Source organism: Hesperophylax consimilis, chromosome 22, assembly GCF_061612785.1.
Source record: "Hesperophylax consimilis isolate HC1 chromosome 22, BYU_Hcon_1.0, whole genome shotgun sequence".
Classification (NCBI taxonomy): domain Eukaryota; kingdom Metazoa; phylum Arthropoda; class Insecta; order Trichoptera; family Limnephilidae; genus Hesperophylax; species Hesperophylax consimilis.
Genome location: NC_142857.1, coordinates 17,570,417 through 17,594,243, shown reverse-complemented (window position 1 = coordinate 17,594,243; position 23,827 = coordinate 17,570,417). Strand labels below are relative to the sequence as shown.

The 23,827-nt window shown below is 35.9% G+C and overlaps 3 protein-coding genes and 3 non-coding genes across 6 annotated transcripts; all 6 read left to right on the top strand.

The window, feature by feature from the left end:
* Positions 1-669: 669 nt before the first annotated feature.
* Positions 670-6,836, top strand: LOC149413171 (epithelial serine protease-like). The gene is made up of 7 exons (XM_089644915.1): positions 670-736; positions 2,305-2,350; positions 4,237-4,387; positions 4,700-4,836; positions 5,290-5,382; positions 6,035-6,177; positions 6,592-6,836. Exons 1-7 carry the CDS (start codon positions 683-685, stop codon positions 6,751-6,753), a joined length of 786 nt encoding a protein of 261 aa, XP_089501041.1. The 5' UTR covers positions 670-682; the 3' UTR covers positions 6,754-6,836.
* A 783-nt stretch (positions 6,837-7,619) lies between these two features.
* Positions 7,620-15,388, top strand: LOC149413167 (epithelial serine protease-like). Its single transcript, XM_089645422.1, has 7 exons — positions 7,620-7,673; positions 8,504-8,552; positions 8,681-8,834; positions 9,838-9,974; positions 10,409-10,501; positions 11,566-11,708; positions 15,227-15,388. Exons 1-7 carry the CDS (start codon positions 7,620-7,622, stop codon positions 15,386-15,388), a joined length of 792 nt encoding a protein of 263 aa, XP_089501548.1.
* Positions 12,455-12,573, top strand: LOC149413170 (5S ribosomal RNA). Its single transcript, XR_016304476.1, has one exon. It is a non-coding gene; the product is annotated as a 5S ribosomal RNA (ribosomal RNA).
* LOC149413169 (5S ribosomal RNA) lies at positions 13,221-13,339 on the top strand. The gene has a single exon (XR_016304516.1). It is a non-coding gene; the product is annotated as a 5S ribosomal RNA (ribosomal RNA).
* LOC149413168 (5S ribosomal RNA) lies at positions 13,810-13,928 on the top strand. The gene has a single exon (XR_016304496.1). It is a non-coding gene; the product is annotated as a 5S ribosomal RNA (ribosomal RNA).
* Positions 15,389-19,433: 4,045 nt separating the features above from the next.
* LOC149413166 (RNA polymerase II-associated protein 1) lies at positions 19,434-23,492 on the top strand. Its single transcript, XM_089645603.1, has one exon. It carries the CDS (start codon positions 19,676-19,678, stop codon positions 23,318-23,320), a length of 3,645 nt encoding a protein of 1,214 aa, XP_089501729.1. The 5' UTR covers positions 19,434-19,675; the 3' UTR covers positions 23,321-23,492.
* The last annotated feature ends 335 nt before the right edge of the window (positions 23,493-23,827 follow it).

Sequence of the window (23,827 nt, the reverse complement as noted above, 5' to 3'; positions counted from 1 at the left end):
ATTCTATTGGAAAATTAAAGTCAACCAAAAATTGACGACCTGCGTGGTCGAAGGGTAAGGCTCTCGAATAGCAAGCTGGAAGTCACGGGTTCAAATCCTGGCGCGCGCAAGTAAATTTTATTTGATTAATTTGTGTTATTTCATGAATTATTCATTTAAAAATAATGTGTAATATATTTGTTTAAAGTACTCTCAGTATCGCCCTGGTGTAAGACCACCAATCAGAATTGAAACGTTTGGTAAATTTGTCCGTGTTATTTCTCCACCATTCTCTCCCTGATTTGCTTCCCTTCCCCACAACCTTTAGCCTAATATATCCCAATTGCTGATGCCATAGTCTCACTTGCTCCAGACGATTGGAAACTTGTGCAGTTCACGTAACAACAAAAACAAAAACAACCGGGAATATTTCCAAGCAAAACACGAATCTGACAAATCATTTGAAGTAACTTGACAACAAAATCTTTGAATATTCGGGGGGTTAAATAAAACGTGGCAACGTCTTGCTCGTTTTCTGATTTAGATAAGGACCACTCGATAATGTTGCCAGATTAGTCAATATTATAGTGTAATAAATCAAATGCATATTATCTGATAAGCCAGTCGATTGATTGTATTGTTACCCCTTTCCTATAAAAGGCCTCAAGTCCTACTCAATGTTAGTTACTTCTCTGAAAGCAACATGAGATTCCTAGCCGTTGTTGGTGTATTGGTGTGTGGGTTGGCCCTGTCACAGGTAAACACATGTTGCTATTATTAATTATACGCAATATTTATTTTGAAGTTAAACTATTCTTTTAATAATCAAATCAAACGTATTAGAAAAACACACGGAAAATATCCATTAGATCATTTAGGGTTGTTTCAGGGAATTTGAACAATTCCTCAAATTTCAAAGTTAATTTTCAAGTTTTGTGAAAGGTCTTTTCAAGTTCTGTTATTATTTCAGTTTTGTCAAGTAACTGGCCTATAATGATATAATTACAGAACTTGAATACGACATTCACAGAACTCGCAAATTAAGAGGAAGCTACAAGCCAAAAATGTGCATATTCTTGGTATACCTTATATTGTAGGAAATAGGCATTAAAATCGCTTGACAAACGGAATCTAGAAACGTTCGATTTCAAGCACAAAACTGGTTTTTATTTATTTTGTAAATAATTTTATAACAAAGCAAAAAAGTTAACCAAGTGAAACTGCCAGAGATAATCTTAGCTATAATTCTGTATTTTTTTTAAGTTGTTTCTTTTATGCGTGCATACATTTCTATTGAAAAAAAATTATTTTAATAATTAACATTTATATTTTTTATTTAGTAATTTATATATTTATTTGTATTCTACTCAAGCGAAACGATAGGAAAACCTTCAATTTATCTAAAGCATATTTTTGGTAGCCATAATGTACACAAATTCGTTATAAAAATTAATCAAAATAGTGATTTGGCATTAAGCTTCGCCTAACGTTGAAATTTGATGAATTGTTCAAATTCTCTGAAAAAACTCGTCCTTAATATATCTTATTCAAATATTGTAACATTGTCATCAAACGGCCAGTTAGCGACAATTTGTTTATTTTTTACATTTGAAAGATTAAACGCCAATTCTAGGTCTGTCGTTGTCATTGTCATCAACAATCATCTCGAAAGTAATTTGGGTTTTGATGTGAAATATTTCTACGCATTACGTGTGACAAATTATTCAAACTCAATACACTTGTGATTTTCGAAATTGGATCTGATAATTAAGTATTAAATCAGATCAGACAAGTGATAAAGTGCGTTTAAAATGTGTATGTCTTTTGTTTAAATGTTTGCGGGATGGACATGTCGCAATTCGTTCGGATGGTAATTTTTTTTTTTTGAAAGACAGTTATCTTGATACAAATATTTATTTTATAAATACGTTCAGCGTCACAAATCATACAATTATAATAACCCGAGAGTTTTCACGGATTTGTGCTAGTTTCTCCTAAACTTGAAAAATTATTTGACTTGCAGGAACTCTATAGTTTTTTTTTGTTATTATCAAATTAAATTGAAATGGGATTGATAAATGAGCAAGGGGCCTTTTTTGTGAAACCTTGTTACTCTTTTTTTTATATTATAGCCGAGCCACGAATTTTGGGAGAGGATCTTGTGGTGAAAGCACTACGAAATAATGGTATAATAACAAAATAATAACTCCCCCGGACCCAACAGAAGATCATACTGTTGTAAGGCGCAGAATCCTCAAAAGGTCATGGATCTTCCTATATCTAATTTTGACACAGCATACTTACACTCTTTTCCTTTCTGTTAAGGGCTTCAAGCTCTTCGGCACCACCACCCCTGAGAAGATGCAGAAGGGTAAGTAATTTAACTTATTTACTTTTTCGTAGTATTTACTGCGAAAAAATAACAAAATTTTATCTTAATGACTGTACAGTTTAAAATTGTTGTAAACGAGAGTGGCACCCTCTGTTATTTTCAAAAACAACCGTTGAAGTTTAGAAACCGCGGCAGCGGGTTTTTATCTGCTAGTTTCTTATTATATAGTAAGTTAAGTTATACGATGTGGTATTTATAAACCTCCTTTAAATGTAGAAATGTAAAATATAAAGAATGCTGTTTTGTTATGTCCTTATTTTTTTATATTTACTTAAGTGAAAATTTCAAAGAACCATCATGAAAAAGACGTTGCATTCCGATTGTAGACGCATTGACCTCCAAATTCCAGATTGTTTAGTAATTCAACTTAATAATATTTACTAGCGCAGGCCGGGATTTTAACCCGCTACCTCCAAGTTCGTAGTCGAAAGCTTTGCCCCTCAACCACGGAGGTCGTCTTATTGTTTTTACGTTGAATTTGCTGTCAAATTTGTAAACTAGCAGCTAGTTAGAAAGCGTAAGTTATTAGTGAAAGAAAAAAAACTAAAAACCGAATTCTAAGATATGGAATCGTTTTACAATTTGGTCGGTAGAAAAGTTGGACATTCTCTCCAAAACAATTTATAATGTACGAAATTTTAAAATTAAATCCATTTACGACACTAAAGTATTTTTAAATAGCACCTAGAATTTGGAATCCAAGATACGCGGTTGAGATTAACAGATTTGAGAGGGCTCAAAAAATATACATTGAAGCTTTAAATAAATGTATAATTAATCAATAATATATTGATCATGACTTTGAAAATCATAATCTCTTAAATCTGAAGATAGAAGAGAAGCCACAGATTAATTATAGCTGTATAATAATTCCGTAATTGCTTCGAAATATTATCATAATATTTCCATATTATGGATTGTTCAAGCCACATCGTTTGTTTCTATAATATGCTGTGTCCTATAAGGAATAAATATTTGCAGTGCATTGGACATCAATTTAAATTAAAATTTTAATTGAAATGAAAAGGGCGTAACGTTTTTTTTCACAATGAGCCCACACAAATGATTTAGAGGTGTGTTCAGGGTGCGCTTGCCCGTCAGCTGCGTGGCGTGCCAGATCAAGAGAGGCTGGTTTGGGGAGTTACCTTGATCTCTCCTACTGGTCTCTCGACTCATCGCCTTGCGCTGCAGGGGGAGGGATATTTTCATATCCCTAGATTTCTACCAAACCCTCAAACCTTTTACTTTCCCCAGATTTTCCTCTTCTTCCTTTCCTTAAAAAAGACTCTCCATACAGCATCCTAAAAGATGACACAGGCCCTAAGGGAAATTATTTTCCTCAGAGCCTATCTGTGGGGTTAATGTAAAAAAAAACACAAGAGGCCCTGAGGAAAATAATTTCTCTGAGGCCATATGTCATCTTTGAGGATGCTGTGTGGAGGGTCTTTTTAAGAAGAAGAAGAAGAAGAAGAAGAAGTTCTGAGAAATAAAAAGGTATAAGGGTTGTGTAGGAATCTAGGTATCAGTGTGTCCAGGATTGACGGACTAGAACTATAAAGACGGGTTGTTTCACAGAATTGGTACAGTTCATCAAATTTCAACGTTAATTTTCAAGTTCTGTGAAAGTCCTTTTCAAGTTTTGTTATTATATCATTTTTATATCTCTAAACAAAACTGAAAGAATAGCATAACTTGAATAGAACTTTTACAGAACTTGAAACATAACTTTGAAATTTGATGAATTGTTCAAATTCGATGAAACAACCCTTCCTAAGACTTTCGTCCTGACTATTTCATTGTACATAACTAAGAACACAAAGATAAGTTTTACCTTTTTTTTATTTTAACACTTTTGCTGTTTTCAGAGGGACGCATCATCCAGGGATGGCCAGCTGCCAACGACCAGTTTCCTCACCAGGGATATCTGTTCATCACTTTCGATAACGGATACGCCGCTTGCGGTGCCTCCCTCATCAGCAACCGTTGGGCCATCACTGCCGCCCATTGCCTGCAGGGGTATGTACACTTTACACAAAAAGTTTTGCAGTCATCATTGGCACTATAATTTCTTAATGCTTTGAATTTCATTGACAAAAATTAAAACATGAACATCAACCAATTTATTTAGAACTTCGTTCACGATAAGCAAAAATAGAACTGGAATCAAATAAGATCCTTGTGAAACACCACGAGTGAAAAACAATTTGTGTGAAAACATGCCATCAACTGTAACAGTCAATTCTGTGTTTACCGATTCAAAACTATTAAACCCTATGAAAATTTAAAAGAATATACAATGTCTTATTAATTTTATATTAATTATTATAGAGCACGTTTCGCCGAGATCCGTCTCGGAAGCTCCGATAACAACCAGTCTCCAGTCAGGATTACCTCCGACAACATCCAGATCCACCCCTCCGATGATCTTGCCCTTCTGGGACTTCCCTATGATGTACCAATCTCAGGTAAAACAAACAAAAAGTAGAAATCATTCACACCCATTAATTACCAAATCATTTTGGTAGCGCTTATCGGGGGGATCACCACGCAAGTTCTTTAAAATGCTATTGTGCAGAATAAAACTTGCAAATAATAAATGTATGACACTACAACTTCTCTACTATACGAATTGAGAATAAGAAAGCTGTTTTTATTTTCATTAATACCTTCGCATCAGCATTCTAGATGTTCTATGCTATATTTCAAATATGTGGATGTCAATGTTTGCGACTCATTAAAATATTAACCTTAATCAATCATAAAATAAAAAGTCTTCCTTTAACTTCCCTCGTTTCTTAAAATTCCCTATCCCTGGTCTTGCAATTAAACATGTCTATGTTTGATTTACCTATCAAGGGACATATCGCAGCGCCTCATTGGTAGAATATATTTGTAATTCCTCTGTTATTGTATTTCAGATACTCTTAGGCCAGTAAACTTCGCCAGGGATCCTGGACAGACTTTCGATGGTAACACCGTAACCGCCAGTGGATACGGATTGACTAGCGATGGTAAGCCCATGTTTGTTAGTTATTCTCACTTTAGTGCCTGTTCCCGAACGCCTGACTTTAAACTGTAACTGAGAGTGGAAAACGGAGTTTCGGTAGGTTTATTATTCTATCCAATCAATGAAAAATGCAAAAGTAATTCAATAGCTTCAGTGGAAGAGGGCACGAGGATCGAATGAATCGTTCACTACAAAAAGAAAACCTAAAAACGGCTACCCCCGTGCACGCTCATTACGGTCACAACAAAGTTTTGAACGAACCATTATGAAAATACGATTTAATATCATTTACTTTTTTTCTAGTAATAATACTTTAACGCATTACAATATTCTTTTGGAATCTTACTACACCTGTAGAAGAAAGAAAAAAATCATTATTAATAGTGTTAATTAAAAATTAAGTTTACCAATCACGTACGGTGTGCCTCAAGGCAGTGTATTAGGCCCACTTCTCTTTCTAATAAATATAAACACTTTATGTAACTTGACAATTGAAGGAACTATAATTTCTTTTGCTGATGATACGGTAATCATCTTTGAAGCTGAAAATTGGAACAATTTTTGCTTGTGTAATGATGGAGGTTTTACCTTGCTGAGGATTAAATACACGGCACCTGGTTGCAAACCGGTCTAGTAACCCACTTTATTCCTTCTAGGTGGATCAACATCTTCGACCCTGAACTTCGTCAACCTCCGCGTCATCTCCAACAACGAGTGCGCCGGATACTACGGAGGAATTATCATTCCTTCCATCATTTGCACACGTGGACTGGACAACCAAGCGCAGGGAGTGTGCAGCGTAAGAACTTTTATATATTTTCCTTAACAGTGTGCATCGTAATGCAAGGCTAAGAAAATTGGAATGAACTGTAATATTGCTGTGCCAACTTTGCCAGCATTGTGTTGAGTTGGAATAGTATTTCTCATGACTTTGAATAATTAAATCGATAATAGATGAGATCTCAAATGAGATTCTTGAGGAACGCCACCAGTGGCACCATAAGAAGTTGAATAACCCTTCATGAACAAATTGATATTAAAATTAGTAATTATATTAAATTCTCTTAAATTAGTGAGTTTATATAATAGTTACAAAAGTAATTTTGCAACTATTGAAGAAAAAAATCGATGTTTATGATTAAAAACAATGGCTTTTGTTACCGGTTTGCTGAGGTTTAAATTCATCACTGATAAAATTATTTTGATCTTCCAGGGAGACAGCGGTGGCCCACTGGTCATCGGAGGTGGAACGGACATGCTCCTCGTCGGAGTCACCAGCTTCGTCAGCAGCGCCGGATGCGCATCCGATGGTCCATCTGGATTTGTCAGGCCCAACCATTTCGCCGGCTGGATCAACCAGATCACCGGACTGTAAAATGGAGTCACCCTGGTACCTTGAGACTAACTTCAGTCAGCAAATAATTTGGATTTTTCGCAGAAATAAATTTTTATAGTTTTCATTTGTCTTTTACTTACAACATCTTCCTATATACAATGACAATCAACATTGCTGTCGATCCTGTTGAAAAAAATGTATTTTTTGCACTTTTTAGGTATTTATTTATTTGAGTTTGAAGATTGGGTGGATGGTGCAGTATCAAATCTGCAAAGTAGTAGCATCATGTGCATGATTCAAGGTGGTCGCAGCATCATGTGGATCCATTGCTAATTAAGTAAGGGGAGGTCTGCGGTCTGAGCCAAGCAGAAGTAGCCACTACAAAGTTGTTGGATGAGTTTTGTGTTCCAGAAGGTGGCTAGTCGGTGGCAGAGTATACGAGATATGAGTGCACCTTCCACCTCCATTCAGTGAACATTGCAGAGCCACTGCAGAACCTTGGAGGTTGTCTGATAAATGGCAACGTAATTTTATAATTGGACCTGAATTATTACAGTTTTTCATTCCCACTTGCTCTACGCGCTCATGCCAATATGATTTTTAGTATACTTATATTAAAATAATGTTTAAATGAAGTTTGGGTCATAGTAAAATTAATACCAATCCCGATCACGTGAACACCTTGTGCATTTCGAGTGCATAAGCTTAATAATAATTGATCAAACGTAATTCAACTAAAATGTGCGAAATCATTACTCTTTTCAGATTTAGATAAAGACCTCTTAAATTATACGATTAGTAATATATTTATTCTGTAATAAATTATATGCATATTATCAGATAAGATGCTTTCCTATATAAGCAATGGTATCATCTTCATAGTAGGTTACTTCTTAAAAAGCAACATGAGGGTCCTAACTACTATTGGTGTAATTGTCTGTGTGATTTCCCTTTCACAGGTAAGCATGTTGTACTTTATTTATATTTACATATTTTAAATAATATGATTTTGTATATAAACATAATAATTCTGCGGCACGAAATATATATTACTTGCTCTAGAGTCTCACCAAGATTATCATAGAAAATTCTCGTGAGGGGGTTATCATAACTTAAATTTGTGGAAAAAATTTCAATTGTAAAAACATTATTAAGTTTAAGTATTTTCATTTAAAACAGTGGCTGAAAACCTACATGGTCCGTATTCGGGGCCCTTCCTTTTTAGAAATTCATGCTACATAATATACGGTGTCTGGAAACAAGTGGTACATGCGGGAAACTTGTGGATCACCAAAAAAATGCATTTCAAAAGACAGCTGATTATTTTTATTGTTCAAATTTGATTTAAAAAATTCAAACTTCGGCTAAGATTTACTCAAAAACGAAAGTTAAAATCAATAAACTTATAAAACAAAATCGACTCCAAATGTATTATAGGATCATAGGTACACCAGTTTCCCGCTTGTACTAGTACTAGTCTCCGGACACTATTATAACAATAGCATAGTCCTAGTAAACGTTTTCAAGTTTCATTGTTGTTTAAATAGCGAGCAAAACCTAACCGCAATTTCGACACAAATTAATTCAGAATTCGTGCTAAGACCAACCAGAAAGACGTAAAACTGGTTGATAGGTCGTTCTTTGGATGGACATACTCTTAAGTCTACAGAAAACTGGGCCTGAGACGCATGTATTCCACAAGCAATATTGGCACTTTCTCGAAGTAGGCAGTATTTCCAGAATTTATTTTCACAACAGTAAACTTTGATCCCCTTTCCTTCCTGTTTAGGGTTTCAAGCTGTCCGCCGGCACCACCACCCCTGAGAAGCTGTCTCTAAGTAAGTAAACACGATTACAAAATAAAACTTTTTATGACTTATCTTGGGACATTGTAAGAATCAGAAATTGAGGGCTACCGTTGTTGTAGAATTTTCCTTATTACGGATTAAAATAAAGCTGCTTTCAGATGAACGCATCATCCAGGGTTTGCCAGCTGCCGACCTCCAGTTCCCTCACCACGGATATCTCCTCGTAACCCTCGAAAGTGGAGCAATGCAGGCTTGTGGAGCCTCCCTCATCGCCAACCGTTGGGCCCTCACTGCAGCACACTGTGTTGAGGGGTAAACATTTTTCTCTTATTTCATTACACCTTGGACAAGCGATTGCAAAACTATAATGATCTGCGAAATAGGGTAAAACCGTTGTGTTTGTTTCCTAAAACGGTGGACAAGTCGGATATTTTTGTAGGTGGGTCGGTACGTTGTACCTATGCCTGAAATCCTGAAAACCCTTCCGGGTGGAAGGATGTCCATCGAGCGCCTGAACTCACAGAGACAGCCTTGGTTCTCCCTACATATGGAACTCCTTATTAGTTACATGGATCGGAAGAATGACAAAACACAATAATTTATAAATAGCAAGAATAGAGTTGTGCCCAAACAAGAATCTTGAGGATCGCCGGTAGTTAAAATGATTAATATGTGTGTTTAGTACCGACGATTGGTAATTGATGGACTGTGTTTTAACGACAAGGAAATTCAAGCGATTGTGTTTTTTTACAACAAGGACTACTAGGAGTGAAGAAAGTAAGTTTTTGCCTTGAAAATTATATTTGTTTCTGTTGGATTTCTGCCATTTTCTGGAAGCTTCCGTGGTTCACTCATAATTCATTGATGTACATCTTATACGCACTCTTAATGTTAGAGATTTCCACAATACTCTTTTACAATCACCAAACAGCACTATTTAATGTATTTAATGGATATTCGCACTTACGATACGAGCAGCGAAAATGATAAGCAGTTTCAGCGACGATGAAAATTCGAACATAAAATTAAAATGATACTGGCGTCGGTCTTTTTTTTTAAATCTTCTTTCTACCAAAGTAATAATACCTTTAGGAAATGAACACAAAACAATGGAAAAGGCAATTTGAGTAGGAACTGGGAATTGGAACAGTCATAAAACTGTTTCAAAACTTAACAGCGCGTGATATAATGCCATCAAATTTAACATTTCCGTATATAAAAATAAACAGGTACCTAAATGTAAAAATATATAAACGTGGAATCTAGATAAGTTTCTATCAATGTTTTATTAATATTGTGATGTAAATTAATGCAGAGCCGATTTTGTCGAGATCTACCTCGGAAGCAACGACATCAATGAAACTCCGGTGAGGATGACCACCTCGGACATCCAACTCCACCCTGAATTTGATCTTGCCCTTATTGGACTTCCAGGGAATGCCTTACTTGGAGGTAAACCATATCCAAAGAACAAACTTTTCATGATCCATCCGCCAAAATAATAAACAGAACTTTATTATTTTGAACTTCTGTGGAATGTACTAAATTCGCGGAATAATCATGTATGGGATGGTGTATCAGGGTATCGATTCTCCAATCCAGGCCGCTGGCAATCGCCATCCAATATATATTGGTAGTTGTTCTCATTCTTGAGTATCGTCGGAGGTATATACTTACATGGGCCAACGTCAAAAGTCATTCCACTCGAACGAGTGGGTCGAACCAATCGTTGTTCTAGTGGAATGACTTCGTCAAGAATCGAGCCCTGTACCAATAATATCCTGACTAAGCTACCTAGGCTTAGAATCCCATTATTCGATTTGAATAGGTATTTTACTTAAAATTAAGACAACTTTGTAAATAATTAAAGTCTTTCTGCATTTCAGGCACCATCAACACAGTCAACATATCCAGAGATCCCCTGGAGACCTATGAAGGACAGCTCGCAAACGCCAGTGGATACGGATATATTAATGATGGTAAACCTTTGTTTGATAGTTAGGCAGTAGCTATATCACTCACATGGGAGGGTTCCGCCCTGGCGAGACTGAGACTGAAAGGGAGACCTTTTGATCTCTCCAGCCGGACTCTTGCATCGCAGTTTTGAAGGATGGATTTATGCATCGGACACTCCTGGACACATTGACCCCCCAGATTCCTACCCACCCCTCATACCCTTTTCCTTTTCATAACTTCCTCTCCTTCCTTTCCATAAAAAAACCCTCCACACAACATCCCCAAAGATGACATAGGCCCTGAGGTATTTTTTTCCCTCAGTGCTTCCCGCGTGGAGCTAATGTAAAAAAAATCGGGTACCTGCCTGAGGCCTATTATGAGTATTCATTTTTTGGGTCCACAATCTAAATAATTAATCAATCAGACCAAAGACCTGCAAAATATTATGCTTTATCCAATGTTTCACATTTATTTACGGACCAAGTCTAATTAACACATTACATATTACACGAAGTTAATACATCTAGAAATGTTACAATAAAAGATGCTATGACAAAAGTAGGGCACAAAAACAATAGAAATAATGTCAAGTCAAGACAGGATCAAGGTTTTGCTGAAGTTCACGACTTCCGCCATATCAATGCAAAATATTACTTGACAAAAATCATTTAGGCTTACACCAAAAAAATCATTATTCCCTTGACAAGAAGTCCGCAAGATGGCAGCTAGTAGTCAGTAGTCGCTAGGGCCAGTTAGGCTGCTTCCAGACAAACATGGTGTTTGCAGATCTCATTTAGCCAGCTCCTAGTTAGGTCGACCATTGAAGTCACTCTTGTAATACTCGAAGTATTAAATAAATCCCTGATTTAATTTAAAGAACTTGTTCTCTAAAATCTCCTTCCACGACGGGGTATTTTGCGATGACGTAAGTATCTGAGCCTTCTTCTCATCATGACACCAATTATTGGTGTTTCTTCATCATCTACACATTTCCTATGACTATTGTTTCTTTCCAAAAGCTGCTTATTTCTCTCGAGGTGACCTGTGCACTAAGGGAGTTAATTTAATCCTTTACTTCTATTTCCAGATGGCCCCTTATCTAGTACCTTGAACTACGTCAGTCTTCGAGTGATCTCCAATGCCGAATGCGCCAACTATTACGGATCCATCATAGTTCCTTCCACCATTTGCACGACTGGATTTGACAACCCTGCCCAGGGAGTGTGCAGCGTAAGTTCAATTAAACCCTAATTTTGGCAATTTTTTGAGATATTCTTCACAGACAACAGCCGTAGAGTCTTTTTGGAAGATATATATACCAGCCTGACACGGTCTCATAAAATAATCATTTTGTATTATGGTGAGAAATATGATTTAAACTGTGTTCGAAAGAGAGAATACATCGCTTTTAGTTTTCATTAAAAAAATACCGTAAACGCTCACGAAAACTTAAAAAATAATTCTATGAAACAACATTTAGCATTTGAAAATTGTTTTTCATGGTTTTCAATTTTTTCAATAAATATGTCTATTTAAATTTTATAATACCTTCGTCTAATTACTAATTACATGTGTTTTTTTGTATCTTGAAAAATAATAATTACAGATTACACAATAAAAACTTTATCTAAGTTTGGGTTCAAAATTTTAAATTATTAATTTATTTTTATATTTTATTAGTTTCAATTGCGAAGCTTGTACGTAGTGTAGGTATAAATTATTTTTTTCACACTCCTCATCACCATAGTTTCCTATTCTGAGGAGTTTAACTTTTTTGGTTTTTTGAAACACTACATTTTTATTTTGCATTTTCCTTAAAGTAGCTTCTATCTTAAAGTTTAAAGTAGCATCTATCGGAATATGTTATACTTTAAATAGCGCCTTCGTAGGAAGTTCACTACTCCACTGAAAGTCAATGTTTTATAAAAATAATAAAATTATTCTCCTATATGATTTGCATCCCAATATTAACGTTCGCCAACGACCATACCATGTTGAACACACCGGTTCTCGTCCGATCACCGAAGTTAAGCAACATTGGGCGCGGTCAGTACTTGGATGGGTGACCGCTTGGGAACACCGCGTGCCGTTGGCCCTCTTCTTTTTTGAATTTTTTTTCAATTTTCTAAATGTTATTTAAGTATTCGGTTGTTTTTCGTCTCTCCCTAACGTTCAATTGTGTGTTGATATAGTCGTTTGGCGTTTCATCCTCCACCCCTACGTACTTAACTTTTATTTTTTCAATCTATATCAGATCTGTCGGTGTAATGCACGCCTCTCCTTTTTTGCAATTGCTTTTCTATTTGTTAAATGTTATTTAGCATTTAGATGTTCTTCGTCTCTTTTTGTGATATAACCTACCCCTCCCTACCCCTACCACGATTATAAACCTGTAATTTTGTTGGGATATAATCGTTTGGCGTTTCATCCTCCCTCCCTGATATAATGCATGTTTGATGAGATTATTTTGCTAACATAACACATTTAAATATAAATTGCCTATGATTATACTATTTTTTACGTTTTTTTTAAATTTATGTATCGTCGTTATTAATGTATTTTACGGTTGTTATTAATTTGAATTTTCCCTCTTCAGTTCGAGCTAAAGTGGTTTCTGTCGGAATATTTCATATTTTAAATCGCGCTTTCGTAGGATGTTCACTACTCCGCTGAACGTCAAAGTTTTATAAAAATAATAAAATTATTCTCCAATATAAGATTTGCATCTCAATATCAGCGTTCGCCAACGACCATACCATGTTGAGCACACCGGTTCTCGTCCGATCACCGAAGTTAAGCAACTTTGGGCGCGGTCAGTACTTGGATGGGTGACCGCTTGGGAACACCGCGTGCCGTTGGCCCTCTTCTTTTTTGATTTTTTTTTTAATTTTCTAAATGTTATTTAGTATTCGGTTGTTTTTCATTTCTCCCTAACGTGTAATTTTGTGGAGATATAATTGTTTGGCGTTTCATCCTCCCGCCCTGCCCACTTAACTTACCTGACTTCAATAAATATCAGATCTGTCGGTATAATGCAATTTAATTAGATTATTTTGCTTACATAACACATTTAAAGAGAAATTGCTTAGGATTAAACAATGTATTACGATTTTTTTTTATTTTAATTTATGTATTGTAGTTATTAATGTATTTTACCATTGTTATTAATTTTAATTCTCCCTCTTTAGTTCGAGCTAAAGTGGCATCATCGGAATATTTCATATTTTAAATCGCGCTTTCGTAGGAAGTTCACTACTCCACTGAATGTCAATGTTTTATAAAAATGATAAAATTATTCTCTAATATGATTCGCATCTCAATGTTTACGTTCGCCAACGACCATACCATGTTGAACACACCGGTTCTCGTCTGATCACCGAAGTTAAACAACATTGGGCGCGGTCAGTACTTGGATGGGTGACCGCTTGGGAACACCGCGTGCCGTTGGCCCACTTAGTTTTTGATTTTTTTTAAATTTTTTAAATGTTATTTAGTATTCGGTTGTTTTTCGTCTCTCCCTAAAGTGTAATTTTGTGGAAAAAAATGATCTAACTGCTATTTTTATCATAGCTAATCTTCTTGTTTGGTCTGTGAAAATAATTGTCTGGAAGGCTTTAAGGGCCATACAGACCATTCAGTTTTTTTTTTTTTTGCAAAGTTTGTATATATGGTAGGTAAAAAGTATAATATAAGTATAAATTCAATTTTTTTCACAGTCCTCACTAGGGTTTCCTGTTCTGCGGCGGCCTGTATTTTTTAAACTTTTGTATCTAGTTTCAAGTTGTTTTTACATCGTTTTCATAATCTTTGTTAATATCACACTTTTCTCTCAGCCATGTTTTTACTTTTGTTTTAAATATATTCATTTCCGTTATTTTTTGTTTGATTGGTAGAGCATTGTATACTTAATTGCATGCGTTGATTTGTAATATTAAAATCCAAAAGAGTCCTTCATCTGCTTCCAAGCAAAGTATTTTATTTTGAAATGCGTTCAAAAACTGCGAAGTTATCTTAAGAATGTAATGTGAAAATATTTCCGGTGCAATCTGCATTCTGACGGTTCTCATATGAGACGTGTATTGCAAAATCTCTAGCGGCCGCTACACTACTCGCTTCGACGAAGTCCTCGACGAAGTTAGCCGAAGTTCGAAGTGCGTGCCCACACACTCGTGCAACTTCGCGAGTAACTCAGTCCAACCAGTCAGTGATTGGTTTATTTATGCCGTGACGCTTCGAGTCCTTTGACTCGGGCGCATTTACCGACAACAATCGGAAGTCGGGCGAAGCGAAGCGAAGTTGCCCGAAGCGAAGCGAAGTTCGTGCCCACACTATCGTATTCGGTCAACTTCGATCAACTTCGCGAGTAGTGTAGCTGGGCTAAGAGGCTTTAGGGGTTAACTTTTTAGGCACGGAAGCTAACGCAGTATACGGAATGCACTGTGGCACCCGACATACGAGCATAGAATTCTAAAAACAAATCAACTGTCACGCAGCGCAGGAATAGAGGAGTCGTTTTCGTCAGAGAAATTAGAGTGGTGTCACGAACCTGAATAATGAATAGAAAAATACCAAAGAAGAACAATAATGTCATCGACTTCACAGTCTTCACGCACTAAAATACATCTTCGAATTGATTTTGATTTTGAAGCAAAAACAATCGCTTGCGCAACTTATTCTAATGAATTTATTTAAGGAATCCTCGGGTTTTGTTTCAACACTTCTTATAAATAATGTCTTCTATTTTCCAGGGTGACAGCGGCGGCCCATTAGTCGTAGGCAGCGGAGACGATATGACCCTCATCGGAGTGACCAGCTTCGTTAGTAGCGCCGGATGCTCCTCCGATGGCCCCTCTGGCTTTGTCAGGCCTAGCCACTTTGTGTCCTGGTTGCACTCGATCGCTGGAATTTAGTGTGAAGTCACTCTGAGGACGATTCCGATTATATTTAAAGGCAAGAAATTGTCATTAACCTTAAAATTAGCGACTTTTCGCTGTCATCTGAGAGAACTGAAATCGCAGTAAACGAAAAAGTCGTTAATTTTAAGGCTAAGTACAATTCCTTATACGTAAGTATAACCGGAATTGCCCCTAAAGTCGTTAATTTTGAAGTCTAAGGACAATTCTTTATGCTTAAGAACCGGAATCATGCCTCTGTTATTCTAAGGCTAACTGACTTACTTTGAACTTTTGTATATTAGCAGCAATAAAACAGTATTCAGTTTTGTTTTCATCAATTATAAAATTAATAATGACATGAACATTTGTTTATCCTGTTTCACAATTTCTACCTACCTTTAAACTGAGAACAAGATGGCCATGATCATAAATAAACTACTCACGCCACGATACTTGTTAACGTTATTTTTGAAGACGTTAGAATGATTATTTACTAGATAAAGACCAAATAGTGCATTTTACGGAAGAGACTAAAAACTCGACATACTTGACTTAATTTAACCAGTAATTTCTGACATTATTTGGAGTAAAAAATGTAGGTAAATTAAATTTTGGTCTCTGGTGAAATTTTTTTTTCTACAAAACATAAAAATCAGTAGGCTTTGGACAGCTAGGTTTGATGAGAGGTGCTGGGTGGTTAATTAGCTGAGTGAACAATATCAACAAGTAGAAGTTTTTTTTTTAATTGTTTTTGAAAAATATAAAATTTGAAAAATAATTTCTAAAATTTCACCAGAGACCAAAATTTCATTTACATTTTTTACTCCAAATAACGTCAGGAATCACTCACTGGTAAAAGTAAGTCAAGTACGTCCCTTAAGTCAATAATCTCCATCTAATCCTATACCTATTAGGTACTTTTCAATGGTGTGTGCAGATATTGTTTTAGACTTCGGCATCAAATCTATTTTATTGGCGATTGAGAATCACGATTCGGAGATCTTTTGGCAGGGTTAATTTTTCCTGCATGAAGTGTGGCAGATACCTTCAAATAGTTTTCAAATGACTTGACTTTTGACTTTAATTTTCCTGGAAACCTTTTACAATTTTTTGGTATTTCTAGGAGCACGAAGAGCACTAACGTCTTCTTCCTCGCTTTCTGCTTTGTAAAAATGAAACATTTTGTGCGCAGGGGACTCAGTGCTCGGAACCATTATTTTTAAACATAATAATATATCTTCACTTTCTCTTGACATATTGAAGACACTTTCGAACTTTTGACAGTTAAAAATACGAGTTAAAGTACGAACATAGTATACGAATGAAAATGAAAACGAGATGTAAATGGTTTATTACATTCTAAGCCCGTCGTCCCACTGGCTCGGTAAAGATACGAAATTGACAAAAATCGGAGATAATATAAATCTTTCTAGCTTTCAGCTTAAATTCATTTCACCACCGCCATCTTGTGACAAAATTATAAATGCTTCATATCTCGTTGACAAAGGTTCGTAGGAAATACAGGGTGAAAAAAAACGCACCGGGCCGCTCGCAAGCTCGTGACGTAGCTCGAAGTCCAATTGTGGGAACGATATCCTTCACTTTTTCATTAGGAATATGAAATTAATTCTTGGTAACTATTGATTTCAAGTTCCTGTCCAGTGTAAGGTATTGTATTAACCCGGCGAGGCTGTGGTGGCAAAATGTAACAATGAGTATGTGGTGGGGTTTGACATGCCCACTTATTAAATTGGCCATAAATATAATAATATCGATAAATTAAGTTCTAATCTTATGTTTTGTGATATTAATATAAACAATAAACAGCTTTTAATGAAAAAACTTTAATATTTTAATAATTTTTTTATTATTATTTAGGTAAATATAAGAAACTGAGTTTTTTTTAATCAAAAATAGGCCTTATCTTAATAAACCTCTAAAATAAACAAAAACAAAATTTTACTTTAAACAACAACTACTAAATTAAGGAAAAAAGATCAGTTTTTGAATTAGAAATAAAAAAACTATCATAATACTTTGGAACAGCTTAGAAACTAGGGTCATCATCACAACAATTTTTGCAGGAAAATTTTGCATGCTCTATACATATGGCCTTCCCAACTATGGAACTATAGAACTTGAACAGAAGAACAACGTCGATTTCTCAAAACTGACAGCGTGATATCATCGTCAGAATCATTAAAATCTAGTGCAAGTTCACTGACCTCTTGTTCTCGATCGCTAATCTCCTGTTCTGTCTCAGATCCTAGGTTATGTTCGCTGCAATGATCAGATTCGGGTTCGGAGCTTGACTCGTCCGAACATTCTTGGAAAACCTGCTCTATCATGGACTCAAGATGCCTTTGATCTCTTTCGAAACTCATTTTCGTTCAAAAACTAAAACAAAAAACAAATAATAAGCTAATAAACCAAAAAAACAATTTTCAATTTTACCGAAATAACCACCCACCAACTATGTGGCGGGGTATTACGTACCCGACAGGATTTTGCACACGTATATCTCAAGCACCGGTTAGCGGGTTAGCGCAACACTGCGATCACGCCACTATCCCCTCCCGCAGCTCCTTAGCTCCAGCTATGCGGCGAGACAAACCGTTACAGCAAAAATTTAAAACAAAACGATCGTTGAAGTAAAGCGTGGGGTATGTCACACCCCACCACAGCCTCGCCGGGTTAAGCGTGTAGGTAGGAAATAGTAATAAATAATGTAATACTGGAAGAAATAGGATTGTAACCTATAAGTACCCTTTGTACTCCGTATTTGTGTGCAATAAATATTTTTTTGAATTTGAATTTTGTCCAGGTATTTATTCGGAAACTGATAATGTAAGAGAGAGGGTAAGACACGCATTCATTCCTTTATATAAACTGTGCAAGTATTCTCTGTCGCTTGCACACATCCTCTTTCACGCACACACTACATTTTTTATACAGTACGAGTGGACGCTAGGCCCAGAGCAAAACTATTTCCTTACCTAACTACTATGACTCATGAGTACCCATTTATCTCACAATGACTGCTTGACGTAACTGATGGGTGGATTCTTGGAGGAAAAACTTTCTTCTCTAAGAATGGTGGACTGGGACTCAAGGCTGGCCCTACGCTGGTGAAATTGGAGCAGTCAGCTCCAACCGCCAAGGCGCCTAGGCGCTGACGATACCTAACACCTAATAGTCCTAACACGTCGCCCTTCAGATTGTTTTTCATGAAAACGGCGCTACGCAAAAATAGAAATCATCCAAAAATTATTGATTACAGTGATCACCTACCTAGACGTTTATTGGTTTTGATAAGGGATGCCAAAATGCTGGGACTGCATAAAAATATCCCAAAATTACATTTATTTATTTATACTGGATTTTACAGATGATCACACTTACGTGAGAACAATCCACTTATAAAAACTCAGTTATTGTACAATTACAAAAATCTACAATAATAAAGATACAAAAAATTAAATACAGATACATACAATTACATACTCTTAAGGTGCCTGTAAAAGGTGCCTGTAAACGATCAAATTTGTTTGTCAAATTTTGCGTTTGCTCTTCACGTGTTTGATGAACAAGGCCGCAGACGTTCAAACCAAATTTTGTCAAATATCAGTTTATTTATTTACAGCTTTCGCCGGAGATTGTCTGTTGACATTTGTTGAATCCAGTCTGAAGTGAGGTAAATAGTGTAGTATTTTGTTTTTCTTGATAATGACGGATACGGATCAAACTTTCCGTCAATCAGAATTTCTGACAAACACGTCAAACACCATCAAACACGTAGTTTGTTTGACAGACACATCAAACAAGGCCGCAGACGTTCAAATAATTTGACAAACACGTAAATTTGACAAACAAATTTGATCGTTTACAGGCACCTTTCATATTGTCATAATGTTCTTTTTGTCTGTTGATTTCAATTTTTCATTCTAAAAACTTCTTGGGACTAATCTTTACGAAGGTAGGTACGCAAAGCGCTATGCTAAAAATTAAGGCTAGTATTGTCTTTGCTACAAAAACATAGACAAATTTTCAAAACCATGTTTTGACGTTTGTGTTAGTAAATTTCGGTATGAATATTGAGCATATTCCCTCATGTCTTGTCTCCATTCCTGAAGAAACAATTATTGGACTGTCTTAAACCACGGCGTTTGATTGTTTGATTATTAAAATCTTGTGGCAAAATCACAAGGCGAAGAGTTAATTTGACTCGCACACAGATATAACCTAAAATAAACATACTTTGTCAGATATTCAGTGTTAGAATAGTGCGTAAAAGAGTTTATAATGTTTATCCGGCCTAAACCCGGTGATAAAGAAGAAGATATTCTTGCCATGCAAGAAGCCTACATGGCCGAAAAGGAAAAAAATAAGGAGTTTGAACCATCTGCTAAAGTTGTTAACTTGAGGAAACACAAAACTGATGTCACGAAACCAGTTCAGAGTTCACCAAAACAGTCAAAATATGCAGAAAGCAAAGGATTAAGAAAGGATGGTAAAGTAACCTTCAGCGACAGTCCGACCATATTCGGGGAAGAAGTTGAACCAAATGGCAATCTCCCAATTGAAAAAGATGTGCAAGATGATAAAGTTTACTATCCAGAAGTTATTCCTTTCGTTATGGGTGACATTGTCGAAAAGAACACTAATTTTATTGAATCTCCCATGCAAAACATGTCTACTTCTAATTCTAGCGGGTTTCCAGCTGTTAGAAAAAGAGACAAAACAGTGTCATCAGGATCTAAAAGCATATTTGCACAACAAATGAAAAAGAAAAACAAGATGGACGTTGATGAACCGTTGCCTAAAAACGATTTAATCAGTGATGTAGTTGTTAAAATGGAGGTAGCTTCTTCGCCTTTTCCTGAGCAGAGTGTAATTTTGCAAGGTGAAGATGCAGCAAGCATCCATAATGAAAACGCAGCCTTCCTTGGAGGCATGTCTGTAAAAGAAATAATGGAAGAAAGGGAGAAGCTTCGTGAAATGCTGGACCCTGGCTTGTTAGAATACATCAAGTCTCTCAGAAAAAAGGATAAGAAACCAACTTTAGATGTCAAACCTAAACTTGAAATCCAATCCCCTCCGGAAACGGTAAAAACTGAAGTCTTAAATATAGATCTAGCAGACAATGATGTTATTTCACATCCCAATCTACAAAACTGGATTCATTTCGACACCCTTGAACGAGACAAGCTGCAGTGGATTAAAAATATGGAAGCTTTTGATAGCAAACACTCGGACAAGCCTTACGAAGCCAGATTCGACTTCAAAGGATATCTTTTACCATATTCCATGGACTATACTGAGGAGACTAAGACACTCTTCCACCACGGAGAAGATGCTCACAGACCTGGCTATTCCTTGAGTGAACTATTTCAGCTCAGTCGATCGACTGTAACTCAACAAAGAGTGTTAGCTCTCAATTCCATCGCTGGCATTCTCGAATACTATAGCCTCGGTATCTACAAAGGTGTTATTAATGTGCCGATAACTAAAATATTCTTTGTTCTACGCTTTGCACTAGATGAAAATATAACAATCATTTTGGAACCAACATTAAAAGCTTTAAGAAACTTGTTTTACAACAGAGTAGACGAAGCTTGTCTGGATTTCTTGCTCGGTTCTGAAAATGGATTGCTTCAACCGAGATTAATATCGAAAAAGTTTGAAAATGAAGACACAGATTCTGATGTGTCTGAACTAAAAGATTTTCATCTTGTTGATTTGGATTTAGTTAGTGGAGCAATTAGAACAGATATGCTTACAAGAATCCGATACATCCTCAATACTGTTAAGCCGACAGCTTCTAGCGTGGAATACTGTTTAGAAATCCTAACTAGAATAGCCCGTGGTACTTTAGAAAATGCCGAAACATTATCTAATGTAGACGGGTTACTGGAATGCATCATTGCAAACTATATTCCTAAGTTTATTTCAACCGTTACCACGTCCAAAACTGACACTGACAATTGCAAAATTATTTTGAGTGCTTTAAAACTTATAAGGATTCTAGTGTGTCAGTCGAAGAAGACTGCCGAACGTTGTTATTCTGAATTTAATATTACCGACTGTCTTTTAAATTATATTGGCAACACCGTAGCCGAGAATATTCTTGTTTTGAAGATTCAAATCGAAACACTATACCTTTGGTCATCTCTCTTAACTTACGGAATAGGTCTGAATGAGCTCATGGGTTTAACTAGTGTACTCCACAAGGTTCTCGATAATCATGTCAGGGGGACAGATATGAAGTTATCTTATCCAGTTGTAATGCACTCACATGCTGCGGCTTTGATTACATTACTGACAAATGCAAGATTGGCTGCTTCGCATGCATCAGTGTCTCATTTTGATTATGTTAAAGAATTCCACCATTTAATTGTGTTAGGAGCTCAGAAATGGACATCTCAAGTAACATCTTTGGAGAATTTCACGGCGGGACATTTAAAATCACTGTCTGCATTATTGATTTATTTAAACATAGTACTTCAATTGGATAGAGAGAAAGTACACAGCAGTTTCGACATTTTGAATGCTTGTGTGAAAAGAATGATTAACTCTGATGGGTTTTCAAAGATTTCAGCCAAAATGGTTGATTGTTCGAATCTGCTTTCAGCAAATGACGACATCACAAATGAAAAGGATAAAACGGAGTCTAGCATTCCTGGACTGGAAAGCTCCATTATCAGTAATTCTCAGAATTTGCAGCCCACGATAACGGCTTTATCACCAATCAGTTTCATATCTTCACTTTCCAAATATATTTACACGTCGAAAAATAAAGATCTTGCAATTTCTTTTATCCAGCAAAAGAATATCTTTCACTACATAAAGAGAATAAGCTTGTCGGATCAATTAAACCTCTTCGACAACTGGTTTTCAAAAGTAGAATTAGATATTTTATGCAACTGCATATGTTTTTCAGCATCTCTTGATTTCTCCGATGTAGAAAAAGAACTACTCTACAATTTTGCTTTCAAACTTACTTACATTCTTAGTCCGGAGTATAGAAACCAGCTCGAAGTAATATTAAAACAGATCGTCTTCAATAAGAAATGGTTCACGACCGATCGTCTTTTGCGAAACTTAAATATATCTGAAACAGATAACATTCTAAATCATTTGGATGCAATCTTCCAATGTTACGCTAATGTTCTCCGATTGAATTACAAAGACGAAACCTCGTCATTGACGGTTTCGGATTGGGATCAGAAAATATTACCGAGAGATTGGATGTTCCTTCCGATTCTCGGGTTGTACACGAAGAGCCAAGATCCTGAAGATCCCAACATTCCTAAAGAGTTCTTAAAGACAAAAGAAGAACTCGTTAAAAATATTGTCATTTGTTCGTTACAATGGATTTTAGTATCGGAGCTTTATTTCCCTGAAATAACAAATGAAATAGGTTTAACCGACAGGTTTTGTCGATTGTCTTGTGTATTTCTATGTGATAATTCGTTGTTCTTAGACGTAGCGATCAAACCTCTGTTGCACAAATGTATAAAGATCATTTTCGACATTGAAAATAGTTCTTCGTCGAATAAGCTTAATTTCGACAAGAGTTTGCTAGGAATAAACAATTTCCAAGACCTCTACACTCAGTTAGTTGACCAGTTTCAAGCTGTTAGTTATGGAGACCCAACTTTCGCTGCTTGCATTTTGGTACCTTTAGCTCAACAACACAATATTAAATGGAGAAAGTTAGTCTGGTCAGAATATGCGGCGTGTTTGAGGGCGTTGGATTGTCCGGAAGAACTGTTGTGTTACAAAATGGAGAATTACCTTAACCCTGCCGAACTAGACTTTTCTCTTTTAAAGTCGTATCACCGCGCAATGATCAGTAATCTACTACGACAGGGCACAATTGCATATAAAATAGCTAAAAGCCACGTAGACTATGCTCAGAGTAGGCAAAAGGCCAGAAATAGTTAAATTAGTACTTTTATTTGTTTTTAAAATATTATTCTAAGGTTCTTACTTATTGTTACTATTTTGATGTTTTTTTTATCTTACTCATGTGTGTAATGTCATTGCTCATGTGTTAATTTTGTTTATCTATGAAAAATAATGTGTTCATTTTTTGTACTACTCTTTCGAATGATTTAGCAATAAATAACAATGAAAATACCAATGCCGTGTTTTATTTCACCTGTAATAATATTTTTAACGCAGATATAAAAAGATAACACATTTTATAATAAAAAAAATTTTAAACTTATTTTTTTATGAAATTGCACTGCAGTATTAAATTCTCTGAAAGTCATAACAAATTATGATATTTTTTTTATCTTTCGTTGATACAAAACTGTTTTAAATAATTAATTTCCCAATACATGAAACTTATCGACATTCGATTATTAATTTGTTATTAGTAGACTTTATTGCAAAACGTTTGGCGCTATTTTTTCAAATTTGGCAATCTGCCATATTTACTGAAGA